Source organism: Athene cunicularia (genome assembly GCF_003259725.1).
Source record: "Athene cunicularia isolate RWA chromosome 2 unlocalized genomic scaffold, athCun1 chr2_part1, whole genome shotgun sequence".
NCBI classification, from domain to species: domain Eukaryota; kingdom Metazoa; phylum Chordata; class Aves; order Strigiformes; family Strigidae; genus Athene; species Athene cunicularia.
The window spans coordinates 140,100,076-140,115,144 of NW_020799095.1; the positions used below are offsets into that span (position 1 = coordinate 140,100,076).

The window sequence follows — 15,069 nt, forward strand, 5'->3', positions numbered from 1 at the left end:
CCCCAAAACCCTTAATGCTGGATCTGCCTTCTACAAATAAAAGAATTGTGTTTTGGGGTTTTCAGGGTTTTTTTATTTTATTCTTTTTTACAAAAGTCTTAAACAGCAGAGGAGAAGTATGCATTTGGAGATTGGCTGTACCATGATACATCATTCATAATAATAACTAAAATGTCATCCTCTGTAGATTTTCATGATTTTGCAGAGAAGTACATTTGTCCTGATTTTTTTGGTCTTAAATCCATTGCTCAAAGAGACTCAATTAAAACAAAAAGTGCTTCTGTGAGATTGCTTAGATTATTGAAAATGGCATACTGTGAAGACAATTTCAGTGTATTATAATTAACAGAACACCAGATTAAGGAAAATAAGATTTCTGCTAATAGTCTTGTCTTCCTCCCTCGTCAACTTGTGGTCATTCTCAGATTCCTGTCTACCTTAGCCCTGAGCTTGGGCCTGGTTTAGAGCTTGTGTTTTAGTTTGAGTGGGTCGGCCATTAGGATGAAGACTTAACAGTAGTTGGGATTTGCTGGTCATCCTAAATCCTATCAGAATTACCTGACCCTTAATATTCTGACCAGAGAGACTGGAACAGACTGTCACTTATATTGGAACCACACTCATGCAAAAGCAGTAAAAATTGGTGGGTGGGAGACTCTGCACACTGAAGCTTTTCATGTTTAGGTTCAGCAAGTCCAGATGTTTGTCTCTGGGGGATTCAAACCTGGATATACACAGAAACACACATATACAGAAATTAAAGGACTGTAAAAAGGTGATTCACATGTGATTTCAGCTATTCTCACTGCTAAGTTTTTTCACTTGCCTATAGAATAAAACACCCATGCCTTGCTTAAGGGTACAACAGTAAGTGTCAAGTTAACTTACTTGTATTATTGTTTTGGGGTGGGGATTTTATTGTTTGGTTGTTTTTTATGAGGCTCTGGTTATTGTTTGTTCCTTAGCAAGTACAGTAGTTTTTGTTTCTCTCTGCTTTTGTAGAAAGAAAGAAATTGACCAAGCAACCTCCAGTTATTTCTACTGATGAGTTCAAAAACTTGTTAAAACTTACAAGGGAATGTTTTCTGGACCTGTGCAACAATAGTCTTCCTAAACCTGTTCTACAGAAGGTTACCAGTAAAACGAGGTCATGCACTGTGACTTCTGGTAAGTACTGTTATTTAGAAAATACACCGATTACTGTCTTTTGACGTATTTTCATACCTGTTGTCAATGTTTTAGTAAAAGGAGTCTTTTGCCAAAAGACGAAAAAATAAAAGGAAAAGTAGCTTTCTAAGCTTTTTTTCAAACTGAAATTACCATCACATTAACTATTTCCTTCCATTTACTTGACAAAAAAAATGCAGAAAACATTTCTGATCATAGCACCAGGTAGATTTTCTTTATTATTATTACTGTTTTATTATATATATAAAGGAATATCTACATTAAAAGCTTATAAAAGTATATATGTTTCTTTAAAGAATAAGATTCTTAACCATATATTTCTTGCAGAATCTGATTTAATGGAACCAAATCCATTAGAGTGGCCGGAAAGATGTGTTCTTCAGAATTTGGAAAACTTTGAAAAAAACAAACAAAAACTGAGGTAATGGTGACATACTGGAGATTTTCTTTGTACTGGCCACAGAACATCACTGTAGAGGAAATGTATATGGTGATAGCCATTCTATAAACTGTTTTCAAATATGTTGATACTCTTTCAGAGGAAACATTGCTTAAAGCTAAAACTAAGTTTCTGTCAATTTCCAGCGGTGTATTTTCTTGGTATTTATAGTAGTATCATTTTTATTTTTATTGACAAAATGCAACCTAATATTAGCGTGGTTCCAAAACTAAATTGCCAGAATGGCACTACTAGAAAATAGTAGTCATAGCAGAAAAACTTAAAAAAGCTTTTTCTTTTCCCCCAACATGCCCCAGGGCATAAATAATAAAGATTGTACAGCAGTTTTTGTCAGGATGTACAATGTGTTTATAATCTCATATTTCCTGAATAGTCAGTACTTAGTATCAGGTCTCCAGTGATTTTTATGATTGAAATTTTAGTTTTGTTTTTGCTTCAGTGTTGTTTAAGTTAAAGCTGTGGAATTTTGTATGACTTAATACCACCTATTGATTTCAGTTTAGCTCTCACTTTATATAAGACTTACTGATCTTTGCTGGGTCTTAACATTTTTGCTGACAGACCTTCAGAGCCAGGTGTCCAACTGGCTTTTTCTTAGTCACTTCTATCCCATTTCTGTCTTTCAAATACCATAGCTGGCCATGGACTAGTTCTGTGTGTCAGAAATTCTCACATTAGATCTCTGTTTTCTCATAGGTATTATTATTGCTATTGCCTTTTGTTTCTCAAACAGATAAAGTTCATCCTTCTAATTAGCTTTTGAAAAGCTTCTGAAGGACCTTTCTGTTTCATGGTCAGTTAATGTTTATTTCATTGTATTCTGAACTGGTTATCTTCTACTTATCCTGAATCAGTGTACAGCATGTTGCTTAAAAGTGGGATAGGGAGAACTTTGCTATACTTGGTTGTGGCTACTAAAAAAAAAAATAGAGTGGAAAGCATGCAGTAGTGGCTTTATGTTTCTTTTCCTGCATATTTTATGTCCCTTTTTTTTTTTTTTTTAATGGGAATTAATTTTTGGTCCTACAGGTCCATAAATAGAAAAAAGGGGTGAATAATATTCTTTCCATGTTGTATTTCATAACCAAGCTCTAAAATCTTGAAGGAATTATTTTCTTCAGTAGGATGGTAGAGAATATGTATAAAATATACTTCATCATGAACATTTGTTTAAATGTTAAGGAGAAACCTTTTTCATTTTACTTAGGAAATACTTGTAATTGCTCCAGACTAGGAGTGATTTTTAAATTTTTTTTTGATACAATGAGATTACTACATTGAAAAGAAAAAAAAATAATCTTAGATTGGTATTTTTTTTTTCGTTTTTCAGAGTTTCTATGTTTGCACATTCTTCTGAGCAATTGCTGGGGCATAAAGATAGCCAGCGGGAGTCATTGACTTTGCTTGATGCTAAAGAATTACTGAAATATTTCACACCAGAAGGACTACCAGTTGGTGACCTTCAGCCACTACAAATTCCCAAACGGTATGAATCCAGCATATTAAAACCACTGAAGACTATACTCAGAACTGATGTAGGGGAATGTAAATAACAGCCAAATGAGAGTCTCAGAGTGATCTAACTGTATTTGAGTTTATAATGTGGAATATCCTTGCATCACATGTGTGCCAGTGAAATCAACTGTTAGGTCCTCAGTCTAGCTACTTAGTTCTTTCAGAATCTGAAATGGCTGGAGGTGATAATGTTCTTATGCATTCAAATAACAAAATAATTACCTGGTGCACAAAAGTCTACCAATAGACATTTGGCATGGCTATGCTACAAGCTGACACCACCACATGTTCCAGTACTGGGACCAGTGCTGTTTAATATGTTTGTTGGAGAGATGGACAGTGGGACTTAGTGCACCCTCAGCAAGTTTGCTGATGATGCCAAGCTGTGTGGTGCCAGCAACACGCTGGCGGGATGTGCCATCCAGAGGGACTTGGACAGGCTGGAGAGGTGGGGCTGTGCAAACCTCATGGAGTTCAACCAGGCCAAGTGCAAGGTCCTGCACAAGTGTCCGGGCAATCCCAAGCAAAATACAGGCTGGGTGATGAGTGGATTGAGAGCAGCCCTGCAGAGAAGGACATGAGAGTAGTAATGGATGAAAAATTGATTATGAGCCAGCAATGTGTGTTCAAAGCCCAGAAAGCCAACGGTATCCTGGGCTGTATCAAGAGCAGTGTGGCCAGCAGGTCGAGGAAGGTGATTCTATCCCTCTACTCCACTCTCTTGAGACTCCACCTGCAGTGCTGTGTCCGGCTCTGGGGCTCGCAATGTAAGAAGGACATGGACCTGCTCGAGGGGATCATGAAGATGATTGGGGGCTGGATCACCTCCCTTACAAGGACAGACTGAGAGAATTGGGGTTGTTCAGCCTGGAGAAGAGAAGGCTCTGGGGAGACCTTATAGGGGCCTTCCAGTGCTTCAAGGGAGCCTACAGAAAAGCTGGGAAGGGACTGTTTATCAGGGAGTGTAGTGGTAGGATGAGAGGTGATGGTTTTAAACTGAAAGAGGGCAGATTTAGATTAGATACTAGGAAGAAGTTTTTTTCTGTGAGGGTGGTGAGGCACTGGCACAGGTTGCCCAGAGAAGCTGTGGCTGCCCCCTCCCTGTCAGTGTTCAAGGCCAGGTTGGACGGGGCTGTGAGTAACCTGGGCTAGTGGAAGGTGTCCCTGCCCAAGGCAGGGGGGTGGAACTAGATTGTCTTTTAAGGTCCCTTCCAACCCAAACTATTCTGTGATTCTATGATTCAGCATCACCATCTTTCTGGGATGTTTTTCCCTGATAATTTTTCCAGTGGTAATGGTGTAGAGACAGTCTATGTGAATAAAATGTAAAGCAATGTGTAAGTTTCAGATACTGCTGCATCATGCCTTCATATCTTCCCTTCTTTAGAGATAAATGTGATGTGACTTTACAGGGTATGCTAGGATCTGGCAGCAAGCTCTTTCTGTCTATCTTGCTATGGCTTATTCCATCAAAATACTTTCCAATATATTATTATTTACTTCTATAGAGTTACTTACTAGCTGGAATTCAGATATCACAGGAGACAAGTGGTTAGTTATGAAGTCTGGGAAAGGCAACTGTTAGGTGAGACAACTATTTGAAGCTAAAAGAAAGGAATTCAATTATTACAGCAGTGGATTGAGAAATGGCAGGGCACTTCCCCATTCCTCTCAGTTTATTCTACTACTCAGGTGTCCCATTGTGAAATCAGGTGATAATTGCCTGGTTTTATTGATAAATTATTTGAAGCAGGGACCGCTAACCTGGTTGAAATGTCTAAGAATTTCTGTAATAATAATATCCCAGTAAGTATTAGTTACTTTAATTTAAATTCTGACTTCAATAAAGATTTAATTTTCCATTGATGCTGTACCCCAGAGGCTTAACTACAAGCCTTGCTGTTTTGGTCTTCCGATGTCAAGACATTTGTTTCTGACTTCTGGAAGTATAATTTATCCTGACTGCAACTAGTCAAAACAGATCTGTATTTTTTTTTCCTTTCAGTGAAAACGCATTCCTTTTGACACCAGAGCTTACTCCTTGGAAACTCAGAGGTTTGCCTTTTGAAAAAGCAGCAGGATGCTATTATCATGGACTTGAGTAAGTTTCCTGGCTTCTTTTCTCAAAATTATTTTTCGGCTTCTGGTCAAGGTATAATTAAAAATGTTTCAAGTAACATGATCATTAATGATGGAAAACTTTATGTATCCTTTTCCTTTGTTGGAGCAACTTTGTACATGCCACCTCTCCCTTTCTTTTGTTCACAGATTTAAATCACAACACTCCTGCCTTGATGGCAGTGTAAAACCATTTAAATCTTATTTCTCAGTTGTGCTGCTGTAGCTATTCACAGTGTCTCTGAAAATTTTAGTTCAGAATTAGAAGTGTCATGGGGAAGAGGGTTCACTAGTACATATCAAGTCTCTGGAGCAGCACATGAATGAACAACATACATAATTTTTCCTTTGATATTGAATTGTAGGCACTTTCAGACTAATAGTCATGATGTTTATGGGATCTGCTTGAAGCTACCTGTATGTTCAGGAAACCTGAAAACTGCATCAGCAGGCAAGTGTTAGTGGTAAGAATCTTCAATAGGATCAGTATGGTTAGGACAGTATTTAGTCTCAGACAGGCAGTGTTAGTTATTTGTCAAAGCTTCAGATGGGCAAATATCATATAATGTATCTGTATAAAAATTGTTTAGAAAAATATAAATATTATCATTGAGGAGAAGAGGAAAAGGATGTACACAAATGCTAGAGTAGATAATTCAGTGTCACTCTTCTGTGTAGACAGACTCTTAGTCTTAACGCAGTATATATTAAGAAAGGTAGTGGATACCGAGCGTAGGCAGTTCGGTCTTCATGCAAATTTCTGCTGCCTCCTGAAATCACATTTTCAGATTATCAGAATGTGACTAATGATACTGTTGGTATTTTTTCCTATCAACTGCGCAAATAGTTTTGGTTAAGCCTACGTTTAATATCTGGTAATTTCAGTCACATTCTCTTGGGACGTGAAGCAGTCATGCTGTCTGTTCAGCTATCTGATTCGTTCTCTTCATGATAACTCGTGAGCCTTTTATCCTTTTTAGGTTTATAACAAAAGGCGCAGAGGGGCAACTGCGTAGATAGGAGAAGTGTAGATTTGTCCTCTCAGGTGTGGGAAGAAAGCACTTGGCTGTTGTCTGTTGGTATATGGTAGCTTGCTGACCTGCCTGACCTCAGCCAGGAGCGTGCATGGGAATTCAAATTAGGCACAGCACACCTTGTGCCACCTCTTACCCTAGCGAAATATGACAGGTGGACACCACAGGGAGGCCTGGGTGTTGTGGAGAGGAGGGAGACTCTGGCATATTAATGTTATAAGGAGAATATGCTAGCAATAAGGGAGGGAAGCAGTAGAGCAAGGTGGTAGAAACTAGTGTGAAAGGGAGAAACCTACAGCTGTACAACCAGAATATCGTATCGTATGGTCTTTTGGAGCAGATGTGTTTTGTACCATGCAGTTGTGATTGCAGTTTCTATCTGCATTGCTGCTGTATTTATATTTGGATGTAAAGTCTTGTCAACAAAACAGGAGTAGCAGTTAGGATTAAATCAAATTTCTGGTGTAATGAACCTGTGACAAACACCTGAATTGTGTGTTGCAAAGAGAAAGTAATTGCAGTTAAAGCAGAGTGAGTAAAATGGCAATTTAACTTCTAAAGATAAAAACATTTTTATCTGTGTAGGGGATGTGATTACTCAGGGGACTGAGAATGTAAATAAGGAAAATTAAATACCTTGAAATTTGAAAGTTAACAGAACTTACTCTTATCAGATAATGAATTTATTTCTAGTGGAAAGTCTTAGTCAGCTGTAGAAATGGATTCACTGGTCTGCTATTAAAAATGTGAATTTCTCCCTGAATATGAAAATACCTTGAAGAAAGTAGAAAAATCAGATCTAGCCATTTAACATGACTCTGTGTTAAGCGATAAAAGTAAAGAATATGTCTAGAGTTCCTAAGAGTAGGAGACATTGCTAAATAGTTTGAGGGGTGGGCTGAGAGATAGTTCACATTGTTCAGAATGCTTGTTAAGAAAAGGCTGGAATAATATTGGATTTCCCTGCAGTAGTGGTAATTGTTATTGGGCAGTGAAAAGTTGGTCTTTTGCAAGGAATCCTGGAAACCATTTCCACAAGTTAAGATGCATTTTTGTATTGTTGTAATCTCATGAGTGTGTTTCACTGAATTAGCACTGTTCACTTGTTCTCTTTCAGCTCCATGGTATTTAATACAGTTTCTTCTCTTGATTTGGTTGATTAAACCACTTATTCTTTGTAATCGATAGGAGGCTGGGAAGCTTGTGCTTCTTCAGTGACACCTCTGTATTTTTAGCATTTAGAAAATGTGAATCTCTCACATAGAAGTGCTTATGTCAGACAAAGCTAAAGGTTACATGTCCAAAGAATGCAGTTAGCAAAGAATCTGTACTAAATAGCATTTAAAACACTTAACCGTGCCCTAGCTTCCTCATGGTTACACTCAGTTAATACAATCTCACAGAAACCTGGTTGGCATTCTTACTAAAATTACGACAGTAGTGTTGCATTTTGGGATTCCTGAAGCATTCATATCGGGCTGTTCAGAAATTAATTGCCAATTTCAACCTGTATGTTTGAAGTGGCATCTCAGCTCGGAATAAAATTTATTAATTGAAATAAATCCCATTAGAATTAATACATTTTTGCCAATGAGAAACAAGCATATTTATTCCGGTTGCATAAAATTCTGGACTTCTGGAGGCGATGAAGTCATCGAAGGCAGTTTCAGCCTCCCCTTGGTTTCTGAAGCATCTCCCACACAGGAAGCTGTCTAGATGCTTGAGGAAGTGCTAGTCGATGGGCGAGAGGTCTGGTGAGTACAGTGGATGAGGTACAGTTTCGTAGCCCAGCTCGTTCAACCGTTGCAGCGTCAAAAGTGCAACATGTGGCCGCACGTTATTGTGGAGAAGGGTTGGACCCTTTCTGTTGACCAGAGCTGGGTGTAGCTGTTGAAGTTTCTGGTGCATTTCATTGATTTGCTGGATGTACTTCGCTGCCGTGATCGTTTCACCTGGATTCAGGAAGCTGTGATGGATCAAACCAGCAGCAGACCACCAGACAGTCAGCATGACCTTCTTTAGGTGCAGATTCAGATTTGGGAAGTGCTGCAGAGCTTCATCGCAGTCCAATCACTGAGCCGATCATCGGTTATCGTAGAGCATCTATTTCTCATCACACATCACAATACAGTCGAGAAACGGGTCATTCTGGTTGCAAAAAAGAAGCGCCAACGACACTTCAAAATGGCTCTTTCTGGGATTCTCATTCAATTCGTTTTGTCAAGCTTCTTTGACTTTACAATCTTCTTCAGATGCTCAGAAACAGTTGATATGCTTACCCCAAGTTCTTTTGCAAGTTCTCGAACAGCTGTGCCTGTATCTCCTTCCACCAGAGCCTTAAATTCATTGTCGTCAATATCAGAAGGACGTTTGCGACCTTCTTGATCTTCAAGGTCGAAATCGCCACATCGAAATTTTTGGAACCAAAGTCGCACTGTCCGTTCATTAACACTTCCCTGGCCATATACCTCATTGATGCTTCAAGCAGCTTGCACTGCATTACGTCCAAGTTTGAGCTCGTAGATCTGTCGAAATTGCTGTTTTGACATCTGAACTTCAAACCTCCAAAATGTGTCAAAAATAAAGTTTATATTATAATTTAATTATATAGCGTTAAAGTTCATAACATGAGCTTTTCAAAATTTAACAGTATGCCAATCGAGAAGGTACTATTCCTGAAACATATACAATGAAAATCACATTACAAAACGAAATTAATTTCTGAACAGTCTAATAACTTAGAAATTGCATATATTGTACTTTGGGATGTTTTCTTCATGCATTTCTGATGTGATTCTCTTATGGCATAGGCACTGGAGAAATCTTGGGTTGGTTGGCTGGGTTTTTTTGAGTAGGAAAGCTACATTCTTCCAGGAAGAAACAGAGGCATATTTTATTATTATATTATCATATTAGAGTCTATAATTTTAATTATAATAACCTGATATTTTCTGGGTCTGAAAAATTTTGGTGGATGCTTGCAAGGTCTGAGTTCTTAAGATACTGAATCCGTTATGATGTGCTGGGTTCATCATGTATTTGGTCTCCTCATCGCTGTTTTATTGGAGTGTCACAGTGGTAAGCGTGTTAACAGGGGTAACATCTGTTAAGTGTGGACTGAATATGAAAAATGGTAAAATCTAAAATAGACTGATGATACAAATTTAATACAGGGCTAACTATAAGGAGCAAACAATCCATTGTCTGCGTCCTAATCTATCACTTACTGTTCAAGGAAAAAATTGTTCTGATGTCCATGGAAATCTTATCTGCAAGATCACAGGGTAAAGACTTACAAATAGTATATGATTCAGTTTCTTTGTTGAAGTTAGACTTAAATATAGCTAAATCCATCAGGGATGTGTAAATTTACTGGGCTGTTTTAAGGTATCTTTCAGAACAATACACCAGTCCAAACAAAAAAAGTTTTGGAGATTAGATGATAGTAAAACGTAAGTTGTTCTGGATTTTTTTCTGATTGTAGTAAAGCAGAGACTTCCTTATCAATTTCAATTTTAGGTATTGCCTAGATAACAGGAGAGCCTTAGAGAGAGACGTGGGATATGCTGAACTTCAAACTCGCCTTATCCGCTATGAAACTCAGACTACTTGCACCAAAGAGTGCTGCCCTGTACCAGTTGTCTTGAGCCCTCTCCCGTCTCCTGCAGTCTTGTCAGAGCCTGGAAGTGTCCCTGATGGAGAGTCTTTACAAAGTGAATTCAAAACAGAGGCATCAAGGCTAAAACGCAGATCAAAAGACTTGGATTGCTTTTATCCCAAGAAAAGGTAATGCACTGAATAAATCTTTAGAATGAAATATTTCAGTAGCTTCTTATGAAATGCATCTTTTCTTTAATCTCAAAAGTATTTTTAGCGAAGCTATCTAGACGGATGTTCTAGCTGTGTAATCCTCTCTTGTAGGTTCTTGTTGTTTGTTGGTTTTTTTTTTTCCTCAAGTATGACCTCTCATTGATATCATTAGATTAATCAAAACCATGCAGCACGGGCACCTTTTATTTAAGAGATCTGGGGTTTTATCCTGCAAAGTCTCAAGTGCCTTTGAAAAGATGACAGATAGCCTGATCTAGGACCAAAACTGTCAGTGCTGTTGCACTACAAATAAAAAACTAAAGGTGTAGAAAGCCAAGTACTGTACAAACAGAATAATTCAATTCCTAATCCAAAGTACTACTGGTAAAAGATGACCTACCAAAATTCAAACTTACTGTCAGCCTTGTTTATTAAAGTCTTTTCTGGAACTCTAGTTTTTAAGATTTCCCTTTGTACCTTGTCCTCACTCTGAAGATGCAAACTCTTTGCATCAATAAAAAATAACTGCTATGTAACACTACTTCTGAGTTCACTTTTTACTGTAATACTTCTTCCTTACAGTTTGATATCTTCCTTCCGTGTGATAGCCTTTGCATTCTAATCCCAGTAAGCCTTTAACAGAGGTATCATTTTAGGAATATCCATATCTGCTGCAGTTTTCTGAATAGTTAGAAAAGAAGATGCAGTTGTACTTAGCACTTCATAAATAGGAGTTTCAGAATTACTAATGCTCTTACAGTTGAAGGATCAAGAATTACCATGTTGCAGTAGAATTGTAATGTCCATCTTCCCATAGTTAAAGATGAATTGTGACATTCCTGTAAGGCCAGAAGAAATTAGATAATTTCAAGTTTAGTCTTACCCTGAGACTGAAGACCAGCAAACTGTGCTCTTCCTAGCTATGTAGATGAAGTGTTCATATGCAAAACTACCCCTTTTTCCAAAGAATTTCTTGTCTTCCTTATCTTGTTTCTTCCGTTTATGTCTAGACTTTTTTAAGCAGAGAAACAATGGGTCTACATTCAGAGACTAAATCAATCAGTAAAATATTCTAATTCAAAAAATGTTACATAAGAGTCCTGTCTGCTGTTTTCAGATGCTGTTTGCAAGAATGTACAGTACTTAATGCTCTTAGCAGTAATCACAGTAGCAGAAACAAAGGCACCAAAAGCATCAGTACAAAATCTAAAAGTTCTTTTTGCCTTTTTTTTTCCCCTTTCCAGGCTAACCAAATCTGAGAGTACAGATTCCCTCCTCTCTCAGGCAAGCGGAAGTAGTGGGAGTCACTATACAGTTGCTGTGACGAGGAAGCGCTCTGAAAGATCAGTTTCTTTAGCTTCAATGCCATTGAAACAGCCTGATCAACCCCACAAAGTTACCACTAAGGTTGGCTCAGCAAGTTGCATAAGTGCAACCGAGTCTGAGACTTCAAAGCCAGCTAAGGAATCAAGATCCCAGAAACATACAAGGGTAAAAGTTTATGTTGTTTGCTTAGTGACAAACTATCTGCTTAAACTTCTTTCCATGTAACTTGATTTTTTAATTTTTTAACTGAACTGTCTTCATTTCTTTTTGTTATTATTAAATTTCATTCTGTTCGCTGGTGTAAGTGAATCCTGAAGGCACTGCAGAGAGTGCTGCAGAAGCAAGGAATGAAAAAGTATGTAAGGAGTAATATGTCATGCCCAGGGAATTAAGGCTAAGAGAGATAACAGATAGGAGTAAAAAAAGGTGGGAATGGATATCAACAAATATGAGTTATGAAATGTAGAAAATTAATATAAAACCTAAAGGCACCAAGGAAATATGTACTGGGTCAAAGCCATTGTGGAAGAACAGACTATTCTGAGAATAAGTTGTTCCAATAGTTGTACCAAGTCCCTTAACTGAGATAACATTTAAATACCTTGGTGCAATAATGTTTAATTAATAGCTGGATATGTTAGGAATGCCACTTCTAAAATACAGTACAAAACTGTTTCTGGCTCGGTGACACTAATTTTAAATGAATCCCAGAATGTTAGAGAGGACAGTGCGTGAACGTTGATGTCGTACTGTCAAGGGCAAGTTGGGATGACCCCAAGTTAAGTATAAATTGGTGTGACTCATTCAGACCTACAGCAAAGTTTAAACATCTCTGATATAAAGAATGTCAGAGTAAATTCTCTAGTCTATTGTAATATCTGATTTTTTTTTTTTTAATTATTTTTTAATATGGATGTGTCAAACAAGGGAATATCAATATAAAGAAAAGTTTATATATATATGTATAGTATTTTGGAGAAGAGAAAACCCAAGCCATTTACATTTTTTTTTTCTGTCTTCCAAGCCCGATTTGAATATTTATTGATCTTTTACATTGCTTTGACATATAAGCATTTTGTTAACTTTTGAGATGAAGGAAATGGAAATAGGTTGTTGAATAACTCTGCCCAAATTTGGCCAAGTGAGTAAAGATAGAGGCAAGATCAAAAAAGATGAGGTTTCTATTTTTGGTTTAGTTTTCCTTCCCTTGGACAATCTTTCATGACAATAATTGGGATGAACTTTTGAGTGTGTTTCTATTGTTTCCAAGATGCTGAAGGAAGTGGTTGCTGCGACTCTTCAAAAACATGGAATTGCAGAGGATCACAAGTGCTTTGCCTCATGCAGCCAGCGTCTTTTTGAGATATCAAAGTTCTACTTAAAGGTAACTAGAAGACGTGCTCTTATAGTTGCTTGTTCTTAGTTAAATGAATCCATTCCTGATTAACACGTGAGATGAACTGTGGGGATATTCAGACTTGATTAAGCTAATATTTCCTAGTGGTCTGTTAATAGCGTGTAGAGTGTGTGGGTAAACCTTTGGAGTTGCTGTCAAATGCGGAAGCTAGTTTTACAGTATATTTTGGTGGTTGGTTGTTTGATTTTTAAACCTTAGAAAGCAGTAGTCTTTTATGTGAGATAACATGTTAAAGCAGTGGTATGTTAGGTAAGGTCATGCTTATTGCTTCTTTAGCTATTGTAGCTATCTCCCAGCCATAGCTGGTGACAGTTCAGCTTCTCCCTTGTTCTCAGGCTATTGGCTCAATAGGTAGCTTACACAGCTGACTCAGAAATTCTAGTTCTCTGACGTGCTAACAGAAGTCCTTGTAGCTGCATTGTAAATGTGCACAACTATCTAACACATGCTGACTTGGCAGCACCCTGGAGAATTGTATCAACCTCAATTTTTAGGAGAAGATGAGAATTCTTTCCACAATACCTAGGACATTTTGTGAGTCAATGCTTGAGCCCATGTTACTTAGTCTGGGCGCAAAATGGAGTTAAATTACAGTACAGGGTGTTTAAAAGCTATTGCTCACAAGCTGAGCTGCTGTTTCTGTTAATTTGCATGTGTTTAGCCTACCACTATTTTTGAACTAACTCAGTTTAGTCAACTTCAGTAAAGGTGATTTAAGCTAAATGAAGTTGCAATTGAAGAGGGCTGAATGCTTACACAGACAATTAGAACATCTTGCTGATGGGCACTAACTTCTTAAATAATTAGAACACAGTTGTGCAGTCATTCTGTGAGCACTCCAAAATCTCCCTGAAATATGCCCTGAAGAAAGATCTTCTAATCCAAACTCAGAGAGAGCTGTATGTAGGGATGAGTGAGTAGGGCAAATCAGATGTGTTCATGGCTTCATTCCAAGTAGAAGGCAAAAGGAAGAGTACTGCAGTGATCCTGTCCTTTGGAAAGCTGATCTAGAGAAAGGTGTAGCAGGATTTTGTCCTCTGGGCTTGTATTGCAGCCCCAAGTCTGTAGGAGCCCTTTGAATCCTTCTCTGTGCTGTGTGCTTCAGAAGCATGGTATCAGTAGTAAATGAATTTTATTAGTTTTCCTTTCTCTTCAGGCAAGGTTATGTGTTTGCTTTGTTTAAGAGAGTGGATTAGGTTGGGCTAATTGGACTGCAAAACAGACAAACCTTTCTAGGTTTTCACTTTCTTGCACTGATTTTCTTTCACCGTGTCCCCTTTGCTGTTCTTTGCCAGAGCTCTGTATCGCAATCTAAGCACGCAGTTGATTTCCATGTTTATATAGAAATGAGATTTCAATCCAGACTGTAATAACTTTGAATAACATTTAAGTTAAAAACCCCAACATTTCTGGAAGTGTGTGGAAGGTTTGGAAAAATGTGACTCAATTGTACACTCGAGTACTAGATTAGGATGGCTGGCTGTAGGGAAAGTTGCAACCCACTGGAATAGATTGAGATTTTTTTTTTTTTTTTAAAGAAAACCAAACCAAAGTCAAATAATTCTTCTGTGGTTCCAAACAAGGTGATAAAAGGGTAACACCTCCCCTGGTTATTATAAGGGCTCTTATAATCCAAATTAGAGTGAGCATATGGGTTTGCTAATTTCTATGGCTTTGTGTTTTATATCTAGGATCTTAAAACTTCTAGAGGGCTTCTTGATGAAATGAAGAAAACAGCAAATAACAATGCTAAACAGGTAAAACCATTTGCTTATTTGTTCCTGTAACTAGCCAAGGCTACACTAGCTGTGGCGGTTGGCTGTAGGGTGATTTATTCCATAGCTTGAAGAGATGAAGAGATGCATTCCTATGGCTGTGGGTCTCATTTCACTCTGATCTCACAAAAACTTTCTTTCAGTCAGTAGTCCCATGGCAAAATTTCTAGTTCCATATATTCAGGTATTAGATGGTATTCTAGTTATAGCTGCCAACATGATGTGCCACAGTGAGAAATGGAAATGAAGGCAATAAATGTTTCCACATCACTGGGGGAAAAAAAAGAGATGAGGGATGACAGAAGCCTGGATCATTAGGGAATTCTTCTTTCCTTGTGTTGAAGAAAATAACATTTATTTTCAAAGGTTAGGAAGCAATAAAGGGATCTACAAGAGGAAATAAATTTTCAGAAAGTAGTGAATATT

At 37.8% G+C, this 15,069-nt stretch overlaps 1 protein-coding gene across 1 annotated transcript in view; it reads left to right on the top strand.

Moving 5' to 3' along the window:
* MTBP (MDM2 binding protein) overlaps positions 1-15,069 on the top strand; it is a 36,352-nt gene that overhangs the window by 13,857 nt on the left and 7,426 nt on the right. Inside the window, exons 14-21 of the mRNA XM_026841517.1 lie at positions 1,003-1,167; positions 1,516-1,609; positions 2,979-3,134; positions 5,169-5,264; positions 9,835-10,101; positions 11,370-11,616; positions 12,722-12,835; positions 14,560-14,625. Of these exons, the coding sequence (XP_026697318.1) occupies positions 1,003-1,167; positions 1,516-1,609; positions 2,979-3,134; positions 5,169-5,264; positions 9,835-10,101; positions 11,370-11,616; positions 12,722-12,835; positions 14,560-14,625 (1,205 nt within the window). The remainder of the gene's footprint in view (positions 1-1,002; positions 1,168-1,515; positions 1,610-2,978; positions 3,135-5,168; positions 5,265-9,834; positions 10,102-11,369; positions 11,617-12,721; positions 12,836-14,559; positions 14,626-15,069) is intronic.